Source organism: Oncorhynchus gorbuscha, linkage group LG15 (genome assembly GCF_021184085.1).
Source record: "Oncorhynchus gorbuscha isolate QuinsamMale2020 ecotype Even-year linkage group LG15, OgorEven_v1.0, whole genome shotgun sequence".
NCBI lineage: Eukaryota > Metazoa > Chordata > Actinopteri > Salmoniformes > Salmonidae > Oncorhynchus > Oncorhynchus gorbuscha.
The window spans coordinates 20,675,159-20,693,590 of NC_060187.1; the positions used below are offsets into that span (position 1 = coordinate 20,675,159).

The 18,432-nt window shown below is 41.7% G+C and overlaps 1 protein-coding gene across 6 annotated transcripts in view; it reads right to left on the bottom strand.

The window, feature by feature from the left end:
* The window catches only part of LOC123996712 (trafficking protein particle complex subunit 8-like), an 85,211-nt gene that overhangs the window by 21,453 nt on the left and 45,326 nt on the right, over window positions 1-18,432 (bottom strand). For all 6 annotated transcript variants that reach the window (XM_046300333.1, XM_046300334.1, XM_046300337.1 and 3 more), the window contains 6 exons: window positions 17,226-17,357; window positions 16,508-16,732; window positions 15,723-15,828; window positions 11,680-11,874; window positions 1,919-2,094; window positions 1,624-1,698 (listed from right to left, as the gene is read on the bottom strand). In XM_046300333.1, coding sequence (XP_046156289.1) covers window positions 1,624-1,698; window positions 1,919-2,094; window positions 11,680-11,874; window positions 15,723-15,828; window positions 16,508-16,732; window positions 17,226-17,357 — 909 coding nt within the window. The remainder of the gene's footprint in view (window positions 1-1,623; window positions 1,699-1,918; window positions 2,095-11,679; window positions 11,875-15,722; window positions 15,829-16,507; window positions 16,733-17,225; window positions 17,358-18,432) is intronic.

Here is an 18,432-nt window from a genome sequence, read left to right on the forward strand (position 1 = left end):
TCTTGGCTGATTTCTTTTGATTTTCCCATGCAAAGAGGCACCGAGTTTGAAGGTAGGCCTTGAAATACATCCACAGGTACACCTCCAATTGACTCAAATGATGTCAATTGGCTTTAGAAGCTTCTGATAGGCTATGACATCATTTACTGGAATTGTCCAAGCTGTTTAACTTCTTCGATATAGGGGGTGCTCTTAATTTTTGGATAAAAAAACGTTCCCGTTTTAAACAAGATATTTTGTCATGAAAAGATGCTCAACTATGCATATAATTGACAGCTTTGGAAAGAAAACATTGACATTTCCAAAACTGCAAAGATATTATCTGTGAGTGCCACAAAACTGATTCTACAGGCGAAACCAAGATGAAATTTCAAACAGGAAATGCCCCTTATTTTGAAGGCGCTGTGTTCCAATGTCTCCTTATATGGCTGTGAATGCGCCAGGGAAAGAGCTTACACTTTCTGTCGTTTCCCCAAGGTGTCTGCAGCATTGTGACGTATTTGTAGGCATATCATTGGAAGACTGACCATTTTACACTACATCTAACCAGGTGCTCGCTTGGTGTCCTCCGTCGCAATTATTGCGTAATCTCCAGCTGTGTGTATTTTTCCATTTGCTTCCGAGGAGAAACCCAACTGCCACGAATGATTTATCATCAAATAGATATGTGAAAAACACCTTGAGGATTGATTCTAAACAACGTTTGCCATGTTTCTGTCGATATTATGTTAATTTGGAAAAAAGTTTGGCGTTGTAATGACTGAATTTTCGGGGGGTTTTCTTAGCCAAACGTGATGAACAAAATGGAGCGATTTCTCCTACACAAATAATCTTTTTCGAAAAACTGAACATTTGCTATCTAACTGAGTCTCCTCATTGAAAACATCCGAAGTTCTTCAAAGGTAAATGATTTTTATTTGAATGCTTTTCTTGTTTTTGTGAAAATGTTGCCTGCTGAATGCTAGGCTTAATGCTATGCTAGCTATCAATACTCTTACACAATTGCTTGTGTAGCTATGGTTGAAAAGCATATTTTGAAAATCTGAGATGACAGTGTTAACAAAAGGCTAAGCTTGTGAGTGAATATATTTCTTTCATTTCATTTCCGATTTTCATGAATAGTTAACATTGCGTTATGGTAATGAGCTTGAGGCTATGATTACGCTCCCGGATACGGGATTGCTCGACGCAAGAAGTTAAAGGCACAGTCAACTTAGTGTATGTAAACTTCTGACCCACTGGAATTGTGATAGTGAATTATAAGTGAAATAATCTGTCTGTAAGCAATTGTTGGAAAAACGACTTGTGTCATGCACAAAGTAGATGTCCTAACCGACTTACCAAAACTATAGTGGTTGTGGTTGAAAAACGAGTTAATGACTCCAACCTAAGTGTATGTAAACTTCCGACTTCAACTGTATCAGAAAGAAGAGTCATATACTGTTATCATATGACAATGATGAGCAAGGGGGAGAGAAAGAGAGAGATTGAACATGGAGTTAGAGAGAAGTCACAGAAAATAAGAGGCGGAGAAAGAAAGAGGTAGAGAATGGGGGAGAGAAAAAAATGGTAAGAGAGCGAGACCAAGAACTGCATAAAATCAGAAAAGATGCCACCACTTACCACTCTTGTCTCCTCGGGGCTCATGAAGAACTCTGGGATGACTTCTGTGGTGATGATGCCATCTTTCTGCACTGTCTGTAACGAGACCGGTTGTAAAAAATGAGAGGTTTACTAGTCGAATGTGATGAGTTGAATTAAAAGTAACTACTCTTACAGCACTGTAGCCTCACAGAGCGAAGGTAACACCAACAGTTGCTCTGATTCAGATGGGTTGGGTTAAATGCGGGAAAAACACATTTCAGTTGAAGGCATTCAGGTGTACAATTGACTAGGTATCCCCCTTTCCATTTCTTACCCTGGGAGCGATGGCTTCCTTCTCATTGGTGATGGTGACAGCGTCTCCAACCATGACGTCCTGCGGTTGTGGTCGAGAGAAGTCTTTGAGCGTGAACTTCCAGAGCAGCGAGAGGTCTGAGAGAACCAGCGGAACCTTTAGAGGGTTCCGGAACGCCACCTCAACTATGATGGGTTCTACATAGGAGCAGAAAGAGAGACACCAGGATGAGGACAAACACAACCAAAGAAATGTGAGGATATCTAAGTATAGTTCATTCAAAACCATATGTAATATGCAGTACACGGAGTACACAAAGATGAAGAAAACCTTCCTTATATTGAGTGCCACCCTTTTATGCCCTCAGAACAGCCTCAATTCATTGGGGCATGGACTAGAAAGTGTCCAAAGCATTTCACAGTTGTGTGAAGTTGGCTGGATGTCCTTTGGGTGGTGGACAATTCTTGATAGACCCGGGAAACTGTTGAGCATGAAAAACCACTCTCAGTTCTTGACACACTCAAACCGGTGCGCCTGGCACCTACTACCATAATTCGTTCAAAGGCACTTAAATCGTTTGTCTTACCCATTCACCCTCTGAATGGCACACATACTAGGGCTGACCCCATTTAGTCAACTGGTCGATTGTTTGGTTGATAGGGTGTTGGTTGACCGAGATTCCATTAGGCAAGAAAAAAAAGTTACTTGTGCACAAGACACCTGTCTGAGTGGACTAATCCATTGAATAATGCATAATCCATTGCGGAGTCCAAGACATGTGCTACCGAAATTGTGTATGGTCATAATTCGTAAGAACAATGGTGCAACACTAATACAAATATAATTTTATAACAAATGTGCTTTCTCCCGCGTTGGATAACGGTGATTGTCCACAGTTCTGAAACACCAGCTAATTGGCGCCTTTCCCTAGACCATGTTGCTCTATGCCTAATAGCAAAGTTACCCATATTGGTGTTGAGGACAATGCCGCAGAGTTTGGAGACTAGAAAACAGCCCTTCAATTTTTCAGAAATTATTTAGCAGGCGAAACCCCGAGGACAAACCATTCAGATTGTTTTTCTTTTGGGGGGGGGGGTCACTCTTTTCAATGGGTTTTCATTGGGAAGCCACTTCCACTGGATGTCACCAGTCTTCAGAAATTGGTCGAGGTTTTTCCTTTGTGTAATGAAGAAGTAGCCCTGTTCAGAACGAGGGTCACTTGTAGAGTACTGTTAGATAGAGGCGCGTGACCAGAAAGCATGCTACAGTTTGTTTTCCTCCTGGATTTTAATTTTAATTTTATTTATTTCACCTTTATTTACCAGGTAGGCAAGTTGAGAACAAGTTCACATTTACAATTGCGACTTGGCCAAGATAAAGCAAAGCAGTTCGACACATACAACGACACAGAGTTACACATGGAGTAAAACAAACATACAGTCAATAATACTGTATAAACAAGTCTATATACGATGTGAGCAAATTAGGTGAGATAAGGGAGGTAAAGGCAAAAAAAGGCCATGGTGGCAAAGTAAATACAATATAGCAAGTAAAACACTTGAATGGTAGATTTGCAATGGAAGAATGTGCAAAGTAGAAATAAAAATAATGGGGTGCAAAGGAGCAAAATAAATAAATTAATTAAATACAGTAGGGAAAGAGGTAGTTGTTTGGGCTAAATTATAGGTGGGCTATGTACAGGTGCAGTAATCTGTGAGCTGCTCAGACAGTTGGTGCTTAAAGCTAGTGAGGGAGATAGTGTTTCCAGAGATAAGTAATGAACAAAACAGAGCGATTTCTCCTACACAAATAATATTTTTGGAAAAACTGAACATTTGCCATCTAACAGAGTCTCCTCATTGAAAACATCCGAAGTTCTTCAAAAGGTAAATTATTTTATTTGAATGCTTTTCTTGTTTTTGTGAAAACGTTGCCTGCTGAATGCTAGGCTTAATGCTATGCTAGCTATCAATACTCTTACACAAATGCTTGTGAAGCTATGGTTGAAAAGCATATTTTGAAAATCTGAGATGACAGTGTAACAAAAGGCTAAGCTTGTGAGCCAATATATTTATTTCATTTGCGATTTTCATGAATAGTTAACGTTGCGTTATGGTAATGAGCTTGAGGCTATAATTACGCTCACGGATACGGGATTGCTCGACGCAACAGGTTAACCACCTAACTGAGGAACTCAATTTAACCTTGTGCAATACCCTAGATGCAGTTGCACCCCAAAAAACTAAAAACATTTCTCATAAGAAACTAGCTCCCGGGTATACAGAATATACCCGAGCTCTGGAGCAAGCTTCCAGAAAATTGGAACTGAAATGGCGCCACACTAAACTGGAAGACTTTCGACAAGCTTGGAAAGACAGTACCGTGCATTATCGAAGAGCCCTCACTGCTGCTCGATCATCCTATTTGTCCAACTTAATTGAGGAAAATAAGAACAATCCGAAATTTATTTTTGATACTGTCGCAAAGCTAACTAAAAAGCAGCATTCCCCAAGTGAGGATGGCTTTCACTTCAGCAATTCATGAACTTCTTTGAGGAAAAGATCATGATCATTAGAACGTAAATTACGGACTCCTCTTTAAATCTGCGTATTCCTCCAAAGCTCAGTTGTCCTGAGTCTGCACAACTCTGCCAGGACCTTGGATCAAGAGAGACACTCAAGTGTTTTAGTACTATATCTCTTGACACGATGAAAATAATCATGGCCTTGTCTGGATTACTGCAACTCGCTGTTGGCTGGGCTCCCTGCCTGTGCCATTAAACCCCTTCAACTCATCCAGAACGCCGCAGCCCGTCTGGTGTTCAACCTTCCCAAGTTCTCTCACGTCACCCCGCTCCTCCGTTCTCTCCACTGGCTTCCAGTTGAAGCTCGCATCCGCTACAAGACCATGGTGCTTGCCTACGGAGCTGTGAGGGGAACGACACCTCAATACCTCCAGGCTCTGATCAGGCCCTACACCCAAACAAGGGCACTGCGTTCATCCACCTCTGGCCTGCTCGCCTCCCTACCACTGAGGAAGTACAGCTCCCGCTCAGCCCAGTCAAAACTGTTCGCTGCTCTGGCCCCCCAATGGTGGAACAAACTCCCTCACGACGCCAGGACAGCGGAGTCAATCACCACCTTCCGGAGACACCTGAAACCCCACCTCTTTAAGGAATACCTAGGATAGGATAAGTATTCCCTCTCCCCCCCCCTTTAAGATTTAGATGCACTATTGTAAAGTGACTGTTCCACTGGATGTCATAAGGTGAATGCACCAATTTGTAAGTCGCTCTGGATAAGAGCGTCTGCTAAATGACTTAAATGTAAATGTAAAAATGAAACCGTCAAGCTGCATACTGGACCCTATTCCAACTAAACTACTGAAATAGCTGCTTCCTGTGCTTGGCCATACTGTGTTGAACATAATAAACATCTCTCTATCCACTGGATGTGTACCAAACTCACTAAAAGTGGCAGTAATAAAGCCTCTTGAAAAAGCCAAACCTTGACCCAGAAAACATAAAAACTATTGTCCGATATTGAATCTTCCATTCCTGTCAAAAAATTTAGAAAAGGATGTTGCACAGCAACTCACTGACTTCCTGAAGACAAACAATGTATATGAATTGCTTCAGTCTGGTTTTGGACCCCATCATAGCACTGAGACTGCACTTGTGAAGGTGGTAAATTACCTTTTAATGGCATCAGACTGAGGCTCTGCATCTGTCCTCGTGCTCCTAGACCTTAGTGCTGCTTTTGATACCATCGATCAACATATTCTTTCGGAGAGATTGGAAACCCAAATTGGTCTACACGGAGAAGTTCTGGCCTGGTTTAGATCTTATCTGTCGGAAAGATATCAGTTTGTCTCTGTGAATGGTTTGTCCTCTGACAAATCAACTGTACATTTCGATGTTTTTCAAGGTTCTGTTTAGGACCACTATTGTTTTCACTGTATATTTTACCTCTTGGGGATGTAATTTGAAAACATAATGTTAACTTTCACTGCTATGCGGATGACTCGCAGCTGTACATTTCCATGAAACATGGTGAAGCCCCAAAATTGCCCTCCGTAGAAGTCTGTTTCAGACATAAGGAAGTGGATGGCTGTAAACTTTCTACTTTTAAACTCAGACAAAACAGAAATGCTTGTTCTAGGTCCCAAGAAACAAAGAGATCTTCTGTTGAATCTGACAATTAATCTTGATGGTTGTACAGTCGTCTCAAATAAAACTGAAGGACCTTGGCGTTACTCTGGACCCTGATCTCTCTTTTGACGAACATATAAAGACTGTTTCAAGGACAGCTTTTTCCCCATCTACGTAACATTGCAAAAATCATTAACTTTCTGTCCAAAAATGATGCAGAAAAAGTAATCCATGCTTTTGTTACTTCTAGGTTAGACTAATGCTCTACTTTCCGGCTACCCGGATGAAGCACTAAATAAACTTCAGTTAGTGCTAAATACGGCTGCTAGAATCCTGACTAGAACCAAAATATTTGATCATATTACTCCAGTGCTAGCCTCCCTACACTGGCTTCCTGTTAAGGCAAGGGCTGATTTCAAGGTTTTACTGCTAACCTACCGTCAAGCTGCATACTGGACCCTATTCCAACTAAACTACTGAAAGAGCTGCTTCCTGTGCTTGGCCATACTGTGTTGAACATAAAAAACGTCTCTCTATCCACTGGATGTGTACCAAACTCACTAAAAGTGGCAGTAATAAAGCCAGTCTCTGGTGGCACAGCTGGCACTGCAGTACAGCACCCTTAACCACTGCGCCACCCGGGAGGCCCAGTGGGTCATATGATTGAGTGTAGTCTGGCCCAGGAGTGGGAAGTTGAACTGAAAGGCTCTGGAGCAACAAACCGCCCTTGCGGTCTTCTGCCTGGCCGGTTCCCCTCTTTCCACTGGGATTCTCTGCCTCTAACCCTATTACAGGGGCTGAGTCACTGGCTTACTGGGGCTCTTTCATACCGTCCCTAGGAGGGGTGCGTCACTTGAGTGGGTTGAGTCACAGATGTGATCTTCCTGTCTGGGCTGGCGCCCCCCCTTGGGTTGTGCCGTGGCAGAGATCTTTGTGGGCTATACTCGGCCTTGTCTCAGGATGGTAAGTTGGTGGTTGAAGATATCCCTCTAGTGGAGTGGGGGCTGGTGTTTTGGCAAAGTGGGTGGGGTTATATCATTCCTGTTTGGCCCTGTCCGGGGGTGTCCTCGGATGGGGCCACAGTATCTCCTGACCCCTCCTGTCTCAGCCTCCAATGTTTATCCTGCAGTCGTTTGTGTCCGGGGGCTAGGGTCAGTTTGTTATATCTGGAGTACTTCTCCTGTCCTATTCAGTGTCCTGTGTGAATTTAAGTGTGCTCTCTCTCGGAGGAGGACCTGAGCCCTAGGACCATGCCTCAGGACTACCTGACATGATGACTCCTTGCTGTCCCCAGTCCACCTGGCCGTGCTGCTGCTCCAGTTTCAACTGTTCTGCCTTATTATTATTGGACCATGCTGGTCATTTATGAACATTTGAACATCTTGGCCATGTTCTGTTATAATCTCCACCCGTCACAGCCAGAAGAGGACTGGCCACCCCACATAGCCTGGTTCCTCTCTAGGTTTCTTCCTAGGTTTTGGCCTTTCTAGGGAGTTTTTCCTAGCCACTGTGCTTCTACACCTGCATTGCTTGCTGTTTGGGGTTTTAGGTTGGGTTTCTGTACAGCACTTTGAGATATCAGCTGATGTACGAAGGGCTATATAAATAAATTTCATTTGATTTGGAAGACCCATTTGCGACCAAGCTTTAACTTCCTGATTGATGTTGTTTCAATATATCCACATAGTTTTCTTTCCTAATGATGCCATATATTTTGTGAAGTGCACCAAACATAATGAATGTCATTATGGCAAAACGGTTATATTTTTGTTTCATCAGACCAGAGGACGTTTTTCCAAAAAGCAGGATCTTTGTCCCAATGTGCAGTTGCAAACCGTCGTTTGGCTTTTAAAAAAAAAAAAACCTTTTAATGAAGGTTTTGGAGCAGTGGCTTCTTCCTTGCTGAGCGGCCATTCAGGTTCTGTCATTATAGGACTCGTTTTACTGTGGATATAGATACTTTTGTACCTGTTTCCTCCAGCATTTTCACAAGATCCTTTGCCGTTGTTCTGGGATTGATTTGCACTTTTCGCATCAAAGTACGTTCATCTCTAGGAGACATCTCCTTCCTGAGCGGTATGACGGAATGGTGTTTATACTTGCGTACTATTGTTTGTACAGATGAACGTGGTACCTTCAAGCGTTTGGAAATTGCTCCCAAGGATGAACCAGACTTGAGGTCTACAATTTTGGGCTGATTTCTTTTGATTTTCCCATGATGTCAAGCAAACAGGCACTGAATTTGAAGGTAGGCCTTGAAATACATCCACAGATACACCTCCAATTGACTCCAATTGATTTTCTGGAATTGTCCAAGCCGTTTAACCCGTTAGTCCTCTAGGGGCATTATTTCATTTTTGGATAAAAAGACGTGCCTGTTTTAAGTGCAATATTTTGTCACGAAAAGATGCTCGACTATGCTTGGAATTGATAGTTTTGGAAAGAAGACTGACGTTTCCAGAACTGCAAAGATTTTCACTGTGAGTGCCGTTGAACAAAAGCTTCAGGCAAAACCAAGATGTTTGAGCTCCCAGGAAATGAACAGGATTTCTGAAGCTACGTTTTCCATGATCGCCTTATATGGCTGTGAATGCGACAGGAATGAACGGACACTTTCTATCGTTTTCCCAAGGTGTCTGCAGCATTGTGACGTATTTGTAGGCATATCATTGGAAGATTGACCATAAGAGACTACAATTGCCAAGTGTCCCGCACGGTGTCTGTGTGGAAATTGGTGCGCAAAAGTCAGCTACCAGTATTTTTCCATCCGAATCAGAGAAGAATGCAGGCTTCCAGGGACGGCATTTCAATGAAGAGATATATGACAAAACACATTGAGGATTGATTCAAACAACGTTTTCCATGTTTCAGTCGATATTATGGAGTTAATTCGGAAAAAAGTTCAACGTGTAGGTGACTGAATTTTCTGTTAGTTTCGGTAGCCAAATGCATAGTAACAAAACGGAACGTTGTGTCCTACACAAGAATCTTTCAGGAAAAACTGGACATCTGCTATGTAACTGAGAGTCTCCTCATTGAAACATCTGAAGTTCTTCAAAGGTAAATTATTTTATTTGATCCCTTTGCTAGTTTTTGTGAATATGTTGCGTGCTAAATGCTAACGCTAAATGCTAAGCTAGCTATCACCACTCTTACACAAATTATTGATTTTCTCTGGTTCTAAAGCATATTTAGAAAATCTGAGACGACAGGATTGTTAAGAAAAGGATAAGCTTGAGAGCAGGCATATTTATTTCATTTCATTTGCGATTTTTAGAAATCGCTAACGTTGCGTTATGGTAACGAGCTTGAGGCTGTAGTAACGTGACCGCATGCGGGATGGGGCGGACTATGAGGTTAAAATTGGAACTAGCCATCCCGGATCCGGGAGAAATGTCATCAACTACACTAATTACCATAGCGCAACGGTCAAAAAATATTACGAGAAAATATTCATATTCATGAAATCACAAGTGAAATATAGTGAAACACAGCTTAGCCTTTTGTTAATCAATCTGTCATCTCAGATTTTGGAATTATGCTTTACAGCCAAAGCAAGACAAGCGTTTGTGTAAGTTTATCGATAGCCTAGCATAGCATTATGTCCAGCTAGCAGCAGGAAGCTTGGTCACAAAAATCAGAAAGGCAATCAAATGATTAATTTACCTTTGAGCTTCGGATGTTTTCACTCACGAGACTCCCAGTTTGACAGCAAATGTTCCTTTTGTTCCATAAAGATTATTTTTCTACCCAAAATACCTCCGTTTGTTGGTCACGTTATGTTGAGAAATCCACCGGAAATAGCGTTCACGACAACGGCGGGGGGGAAAAAAAATCAAAATTATATCCATAATGTTGACAGAAACATAGCAAATGCTTTTTATAATCAATCCTCAAGGTGTTTTTCAAATATCTATTCGATAATATATCAACCGGGACAATTGGCTTTTCAGTAGGAGCGAGAGGAAAAATGACTACCTCTGTCTTTTATGCAAGAATCACTCTGAGAGCCCTCAGCTGGCCACTTATGCAATGTAGTCATTTACGCTCATTCTTCAACATAAAAGGCGTGAAACTACATCAAAATGCTGTAGACACCTTAGGGAATACGTAGAAAAAGGAATCTGGTTGATATCCCTTTCAATGGCCAATAGGGGTGCATAGGAACAATGGTTTCAAAACATGAGTCACTTCCTGATTGGATTTTTCTTAGGCTTTTGCCTGCAATATCAGTTCTGTTATACTCACAGACAATATTTTTACAGTTGGAAACTTTAGAGTGTTTTCTATTCTAGGCTGTCAATTATATGCATATTCTAGCATCTGGTCCTGAGAAATAGGCCGTTTACTTTGGGCACGTTATTTTTCCAAAAATGAAAATAGTGCCCCCTAGCTTCAAGAGGTTAAAGGCACAGTCAACTTGCTGTATGTAAACATCTGACCCACTGGAATTGTGACACAGTGAATTAATCTGTCTGTAAACAATTGTTGGAAAAATGACTTGTGTCATGCACAAAGTAGATGTCCTAACCGACTTGCCAAAACTATAGTTTGTTAACAAGAAATTTTCAGAGTGGTAGAAAAATGAGTTTATGACTTTTTTAATGACTAATCAAAGTGTATGTAAACTTCCAACTTTAACTGTAGCCTCGTTATTGTTATTCTTATCGTGTTAATTATTATTACTTTTTATTTACTTTGTAAATATTTTCTTAACCAACAGTGCAGATCAAGAAGAGTTAAGGGCTTGTAAGTAAGCAGGTGCTGACCTAACATAATCATAAGGTGTGCTTTTGCCGTAAAGCCTTTTTGAAATCTGACATTAAGGAGAAGTTGCATTAAGGCAAAGTTTATCGATATTTCCATGCATAACACTTGTATCTTTTATCAATGTTTATTATGAGTATTTCTGTAACTTGATGTGGCTCTCTGCACGTTCACCGGATGTTTGTTTGAGACAATGCATTTCTGAACATAAAACAACAATTTCAAATGAGGTTTTTGGACATAAAGATTAACTTTATCCAACAAAACACACATTTATTGTGTAACATGAAGTCCTGTGAGTGCCATCTGATAACAATTAAAGGTTAGTGATTAATTTCATTGCTATTTCTGAATTTTGTGAGGGCTCTCCTTGGCTGGAAAATGGCTTTATGGTTTTCTGTGACTAGGTGCTGACCTAACATAATCATTTGGTGTTTTTTCGCCATAAAGCCAATTTGAAATCGGACATTGTGGCTGGATTTACAAGACGTTTATCTTTAAAATGGTGTAAAATACTTGTATGTTTCAGGAATTTTTATTATGGGATTTCTGTTGTATTGAATTTGGCACCCTGCAATTTCACTGACTGTTGGCACGGTGGGAGCTAGCGTCCCACATATCCCAGAGAAGTTTAACAAGTGACATCACTAAGGGATCATAGCTTTCACTTGGATTGACCTGGTCAGTCTGTCATGAAAAGCAGGTGTTCCTAATGTTTTATACACTCAGTGTGTGTGGGTGCAGGTATGGGGTTGTATGGGCTAACTATCGAGTTTCCAGACTCATTCTTTAATGAGAAAGTGAGATACGAAAAGTGATTTGGAAATGAGAGTGTTGTTGTAAGGAGGAGAGTAACTGTTCTTACCTTCTACTACAGCCAACGGGAAGTGGAGATTGTCCGTCTGACTGTTGAGGCAGCACTGGGTAGGGTAGAACGTTGACGGGACAACCCCACGGTTGGCGGCGGCAACCACCTGTTCCTCGAGGTCCTGCCACACGGCAGCTAGGTCCTGCTCAAACTCCTGGTCCAAGGACACATGGGTGGCAGCCTGCTTCTCACCTGATCAATAACCAATATCACAAGAAATAAATTGATCAATCAATCAGGTCATTATGGATCAAACAAGCACTATCCAGTAGAACATAGATTTCTGCCTGGGAAATTAAATATATTAATAACACAACTTGGACATTGTGGATCAAAACAATTACTGTGTGAGTAGGTTGGTGCAAAAGGGATACATACACTACCCTCCGTATGCATTTGCAGTGAAGCTAAAATATTCAATTTGGCTCTATACTGCAGCATTTTGGAAGTTAATGGTGAATAACGTATTGTGTCAAAAAAAATCCTCATCTCCTGTGTTATTGGTAATGGTGATAGGTTATCGTGTTGTTGAAGCCTCTAATCTTCATTGGGGCGGCAGGATAGCCTCGTGGTTAGTGTTGGACTAGTAACCGCAAGGTCGCAAGTTCAAACCCCCGAGCTGACAAGGTACAAATCTGTCATTCTGCCCCTGAACAGGCAGTTAACCCACTGTTCCTAGGCAGTCATTGAAAATAAGAATTTGTTCTTAACAGATTTGCCTAGTTAAATAAAAGGTAAAATAAATAAAATTATTAAATTACATTATCAGGATCCATTTAGAAGTGTTCAGAAAGATCTTATCTACTCAACTAAAGTTAGCATTCACCATTCTGTTTCTATTGGGCAAAACATAACCAAAACAAATCTATTCAATAAGTGTGTAGTCACAAGCTTGACGTAGTCATTGCGTGCTAGGAATATGGGACCAAATACTAAACGTTTTAAAGCAGTCATACACCAAGAGATGAAGATTAACCCCACCCCCCTAAGTTTTAGATGCACTATTGTTAAGTGACTGTCCCACTGGATGTCATAGGTGAATGCACCAATTTGTAAGTCGCTCTGGATAAGAGCGTCTGCTAAATGACTTAAATGTAAATGTAAATGTAACCAAAACTCGATTGCGAAATAATGCTTTTTGGAGTATTCATTGATGAAAATACCAGGTGATGGAAATATTTTTGAAGGGTCATGCTCATCTGTCTATGGGTTAATTTGAATAATTTTGTAGAATTAAATTGGTGTTTAATTCGTTATGAATCTTAGTTATCACACACAGCATACAGATAGAGCCTTTTAAGCAGAACATCTGTCAGGCAGCACTTTTATAAGCCAATCATTGTGCAACAATTCTAAATCCAATGTTCTGCTAAAAATATTTTTGGGGTTACCATTAAAAAAAAGCTAATATTTAAATTTCTCAACTGGTAATTGAAGCACGATTCCCATTCGCCATTGGAATGCATAGGCAACGGAAGGCAGGGTTCATCAATGCATCACACACCACTTTGCAATGAGCTGGAGGCAGTATGGATCTTGAAAACATATACAGTGGTGAGAACAAGTATTTGATAACCTGCAAAATCGGCAGTGTTTCCTACTTACAAAGCATGTAGAGGTCTGTCATTTTTATCATAGGTACACTTCAACTGTGAGAGACGGAATCTAAAACAAAAATCCAGAAAATCACATTGTATGATTTGTAAGTAATTAATTTGCATTTTATTGCATGTATAAACTGTATAAACTGATCGGCCATATCCCCGGTGTACATTAAAGTGCTGCTGTCCAAATGTCTAGTGCCACTTTTCATAATGGAAACCCTGACACACACACACAGAGACGACGACACACACACAAAATGACAACAGTGCGCACCCGCCCACACACCCACCGACCGACGACACTCCCACACACAAACGATGACACACACACATGACACGCGTGCGCCCCCCCCCAACCACCGACGACGCGCACGAGAACTTTGAAAGTTTCTACAAATGCAGTCGCAAAGCACTATGATGAAACTGGCTCTCATGGGGACCGCTACAGGAAGGGAAGACCCCGAGTTACCTCTGCTGCAGAGGATAAGTTCATTACAGTTAACTGCACCTCAGAAATTGTAGAGTTCAGGTAACAGACACATCTCAACATCAACTGTTCAGAGGGAACAGCGTGAATCAGGCCTTCATGGTCAAATTGCTGAAAGGAAACTAATAATAAAAGGACACCAATAAGAAGAAGAGACTTCCTTGTACCAAGAATCACGAGCAATGGACATTAGACCAGTGGAAATCTGTCCTTTGGTTTGATGAGTCAACATTTTAGATTTTTGGTTCCAATTGCCGTGTCTTTGTGAGACGCAGAGTAGGTGAGCGGATGATCCTCGAATGTGTGGTTCCAATCGTGAAGCATGGAGGTGGTGGTGTGATGGTGCTTTGCTGATGACACTGTCAGGGGATTTATTAAGAATTCAAGGCACACTTAAACAGCATGGCTACCACAGCGATTCACCATCCCATCTGTTTGCATTTAGTGGGACTATCACTTGTTCTTCAACATGACAATGACCTAAAACACACCTCCAGGCTGTGTAAGGGCTATTTTACAAAGGAGAGTGAGTGAGTGCTGCATCAGATGACCTGGCCTCCACAATCACCCGACCTCAGACAAATTGAGATGGTTTGGGATGAGTTGGACCGTGGAATGAAGGAAAAAAAGCCAACAAGTGCTCAGCACATGTTGGAACTATGTTGGAGAAACATTCCATTTGAAGATGGTTGAGAGAATGACAAGTGTGCAACACTGTCATCAAGGAAAAGGTTGGTTACTTTAAACAACCTTTGTTTAACATTTAGATATATATACAGTGGGGAGAACAAGTATTTGATATACTGCCGATGCAGGTTTTCCTACTTACAAAGCATGTAGAGGTCTGTAATTGTTATAATTACAGACCTCTACATGCTTTGTACACCTCTACATGCTTTGTACACTTCAACTGGGATCAAAATGTATGATTTTCAAGTATCCCCAAAGAATGATTTTTCCACCTCCATGCTTCAAGGTTGGGATGGTGTACTTGGGGTTGTACTCATCCTTCTTCTTCCTCCAAACACGGCGAGTGGAGTTTAGACCAAAAAGCTCTATTTTTGTCTCATCAGACCACATGACCTTCTCCCATTCCTCCTCTGGATCATCCAGATGGTCATTGGAAAACTTCAGACGGGCCTGGATATGCGCTGGCTTGAGCAGGGGGACTTTACGTGCACTGCAGGATTTTAATCCATTTAATCTGTGGTCCCAGCTCTCTTCAGGTCATTGAGCAGGTCCTGCTGTGTAGTTCTGGGCTGATCCCTCACCTTCCTCATGATCATTGATGACCCACGAGGTGAGATCTTGCATTGAGCCCCAGACCGAGGGTGATTGACCGTCATCTTGAACTTCTTTCATTTTCTAATAATTGCGCCAACAGTTGTTGCCCTCTCACCAGCCTGCTTACCTATTGTCCTGTAGCTCATCCCAGCCTTGTGCAGGTCTACAATTTTATCCCTGATGTCCTTACACAGCTCTCTGGTCTTGGCCATTGTGGAGAGGTTGGAGTCTGTTTGATTGAGTGTGTGGACAGGTGTCTTTTATACAGGTAACGAGTTCAAACAGGTGCAGTTAATACAGGTAATGAGTGGAGAACAGGAGGGCTTCTTAAAGAAAAGCTAACAGGTCTGTGAGAGCCAGAATTCTTACTGGTTGGTAGGTGATCAAATACTTATGTCATGCAATAAAATGCAAATTAATTACTTTAAAAATCATACAATGTGATTTTATGGATTTTTGTTTTAGATTCCGTCTCTCACAGTTGAAGTGTACCTATGATAAAAATGACATACCTCTACATGCTTTGTAAGTAGGAAAACCTGCAAAATCGGCAGTTTATCAAATACTTGTTCTCCCCACTGTATTCACACAGTTATTTAGCAGCTTTAAATATGTGACTGGGGAGCAATGCTTGGCGGTGAAATTTGTGTGTGCGTCAGTCTTACCCTCTGCCAGGCGGCGTTCGTGGCCGAAGTAGACCCTGGTAGCAGAGCTGTTGATGCAGGGTAGGGGCAGCTGGGGTAGTGCCACCTCACACACCCCTGGCACATTCTGGAGGAACAGGTAGAGTAAGGACATACTGTTAACAAACACTGAAGCCGAACATCACACACACACACACACACTAAAATATAGCCTGTGCAAGACTCACTAACGGACTCTGCATGCTGAGTTAGTGTTATAATAATCAGACTTAAAATTGGGTTCAGCTCACACACACACACAGCTTCCTCACTGGTGGAGGGTAAGAACACACGCGCACACAAGCACTTCTGACTCATCCAGACCAAGCTCAGCACATTTCCGATTCCTAAAAGCACACACTAGAATTCTACTAGAAGTAACTTATTTTAATAACCAAACTCTTAAATGACATTGAGATTCTGGGGCTGACGCATTGGCTTAAAGTTCTTTGATGTATTAATCAGAGAGCAGTACTAATATAACAGGTTTGTGAAGGACAAGTTCTGTAGTGTGTGTGTGTGTGTGTGTGTGTGTGTGTGTGTGTGTGTGTGTGTGTCCCCACATACTTGAGATGAATTGTCAGATTTCAGGTGAATGTTTCTTCAGAAACAGTGGGACAGAGTGTGACTCTCTAAGGAAGGCTCCCTGAGGTTGTATTGTGGTTATGTATAGGTTGTGTTGTCATCTTTTCATGTCTATGAGGAATGCTCCCGGCTAACAATGTGTTAAGGTTGTGATATGGTTGTATTAACATTGTGAGTGTTACCCTGTAGACATAGAGGTACTCCCGGAGGAAGGCTCCCTGCTGTGTGGCGGTCTGTTGGCTGTCGTTGGTGAGGATGTGTCTGAAGGCTAAGACAGCGTTCTCTGGTTGGCGCAGCGTAAAGGACTGGCGGCCGATAGTGAAGTTGATATGGTCCTCAGCCAGGGACCAGCCTTTACCCTTATACACCTGCATTGCCTGGCAGTAACACCGCAACGCATGACGCTTCTACAGCGAGTGAGAGAGAGGTGGCATGTGGGGGGACGAAGACAGGGAGGGGGAAATGGGAGAGAGGGATAGAGAGGGTGGGGAAGAGGGAACAAGGTACAGGTAGAGAGGGAGAGCAAGAAGATGGAACACAAAGAAAGAAAGAAAAGCAAAGCAGAAAACGAGAGGGAAAGAGTACAATCAGTCAAAAGTTATAAATGGAATGCTCTAACGGTTCTAGAACTTCATTCACATCATGCTGCTCTGAACATAGAAGACAACAAGTCTTAAACCTCTCTGATCCAACTAGCTACCTGTAAATCACCGGTCTATCTCAGATCACCTTGTTCTGTTCATCTGATGATCAAACGTTTTTTTAAATTAGTAATAAATGTCAGCAAACATCAATAACCTAGTTCTGTTTTTAAAAGGCCTGGCTTTGGTTAACACACACACGCACAACCACAGGTATGCACAAACAAATATGCACGAACACAGGTTGTGTTCCACTTACCTGTCCTGCCTTGCTGAAGCGGTGTCCTGCCAGGATCATGTGGAAGGCAAACTTCCTAACCATGGGGTTTCGCATGTTAATGAAGCAGTGGGCTGCTTGCTCCAATAGGAGGGCAGAACACAGATCAGAATCCTGAGAGTGAGATTGAGACACACAGGTTAGCTAATACCATGGACATATCACACATACACATTAATTTAACCTTTATTTGTACAGAGAGACCTGTTCAAGACAGTGGCAGGCAGCAACATTACAAAGGTTTCACACATAAATACCAGTGTAATTCGGAAGTTCACATACACCTTTGCCAAATACATTTAAACTCAGTATTTCACATTTCCTGACATTTAATCTTAGCAAAAACTCCCTGTCTCAGGTCAGTTAGGATCACCACTTCATTTTAAGAATGTGAAATGTCAGAATAATTGTAGAGAGAATGATTTATTTCAGCTTTTATCTCTTTCATCACATTCCCAGTGGGTCAGAAGTTTACATAAACTCAATTAGTATTTGGCAGCATTGCCTTTAAATTGTTTAACTTGGGTCAAATGTGTCGGGTAGCCTTCCACAAGCTTCCCACAATAAGTTGGGTGAATTTTGGCCCATTCCTCCTGACAGAGCTTTTGTAACTGAGTCAGGTTTGTAGGCCTCCTTGCTCGCACACGCTTTTTCAGTTCAGCCCGACAGATTTTCTATAAGATTGGAGGTCAGGGCTTTGTGATGGCCACTCCAATACCTTGACTTGTTGTCCTTAAGCCATTTTGGCACAACTTTGGAAGTGTGCTTGGGGTCATTGTCCATTTGGAAGACCCATTTGCGACCAAGCTTTAACTGATGTCTTGAGATGTTGCTTCAATATAGCCACATAATTTTCTTCCTCATGATGTCATCAATTTTGTGAAGTGCACCCCCACACCATGATGCTGCCACCCCCGTGCTTCACTGTTGGGATGGTGTTCTTCGGCTTTCAAGCCTCCACCTTTTTCCTACATAACGATGGCTATTATGGCCAAACAGTTCTATTTTTGTTTCATCAGACCAGAGGACATTTCTCCAAAAAGTACCATCTTTGTCCCCATGTGCAGTTGCAAACCATAAATAATCTGTCTGTAAACAATTGTTGGAAAAATTACTTGTGTCATTCACAAAGTAGATGTCCTAAACGACTTGCCAAAACTATAGTTTGTTAACAAGAAAATTTGTGGAG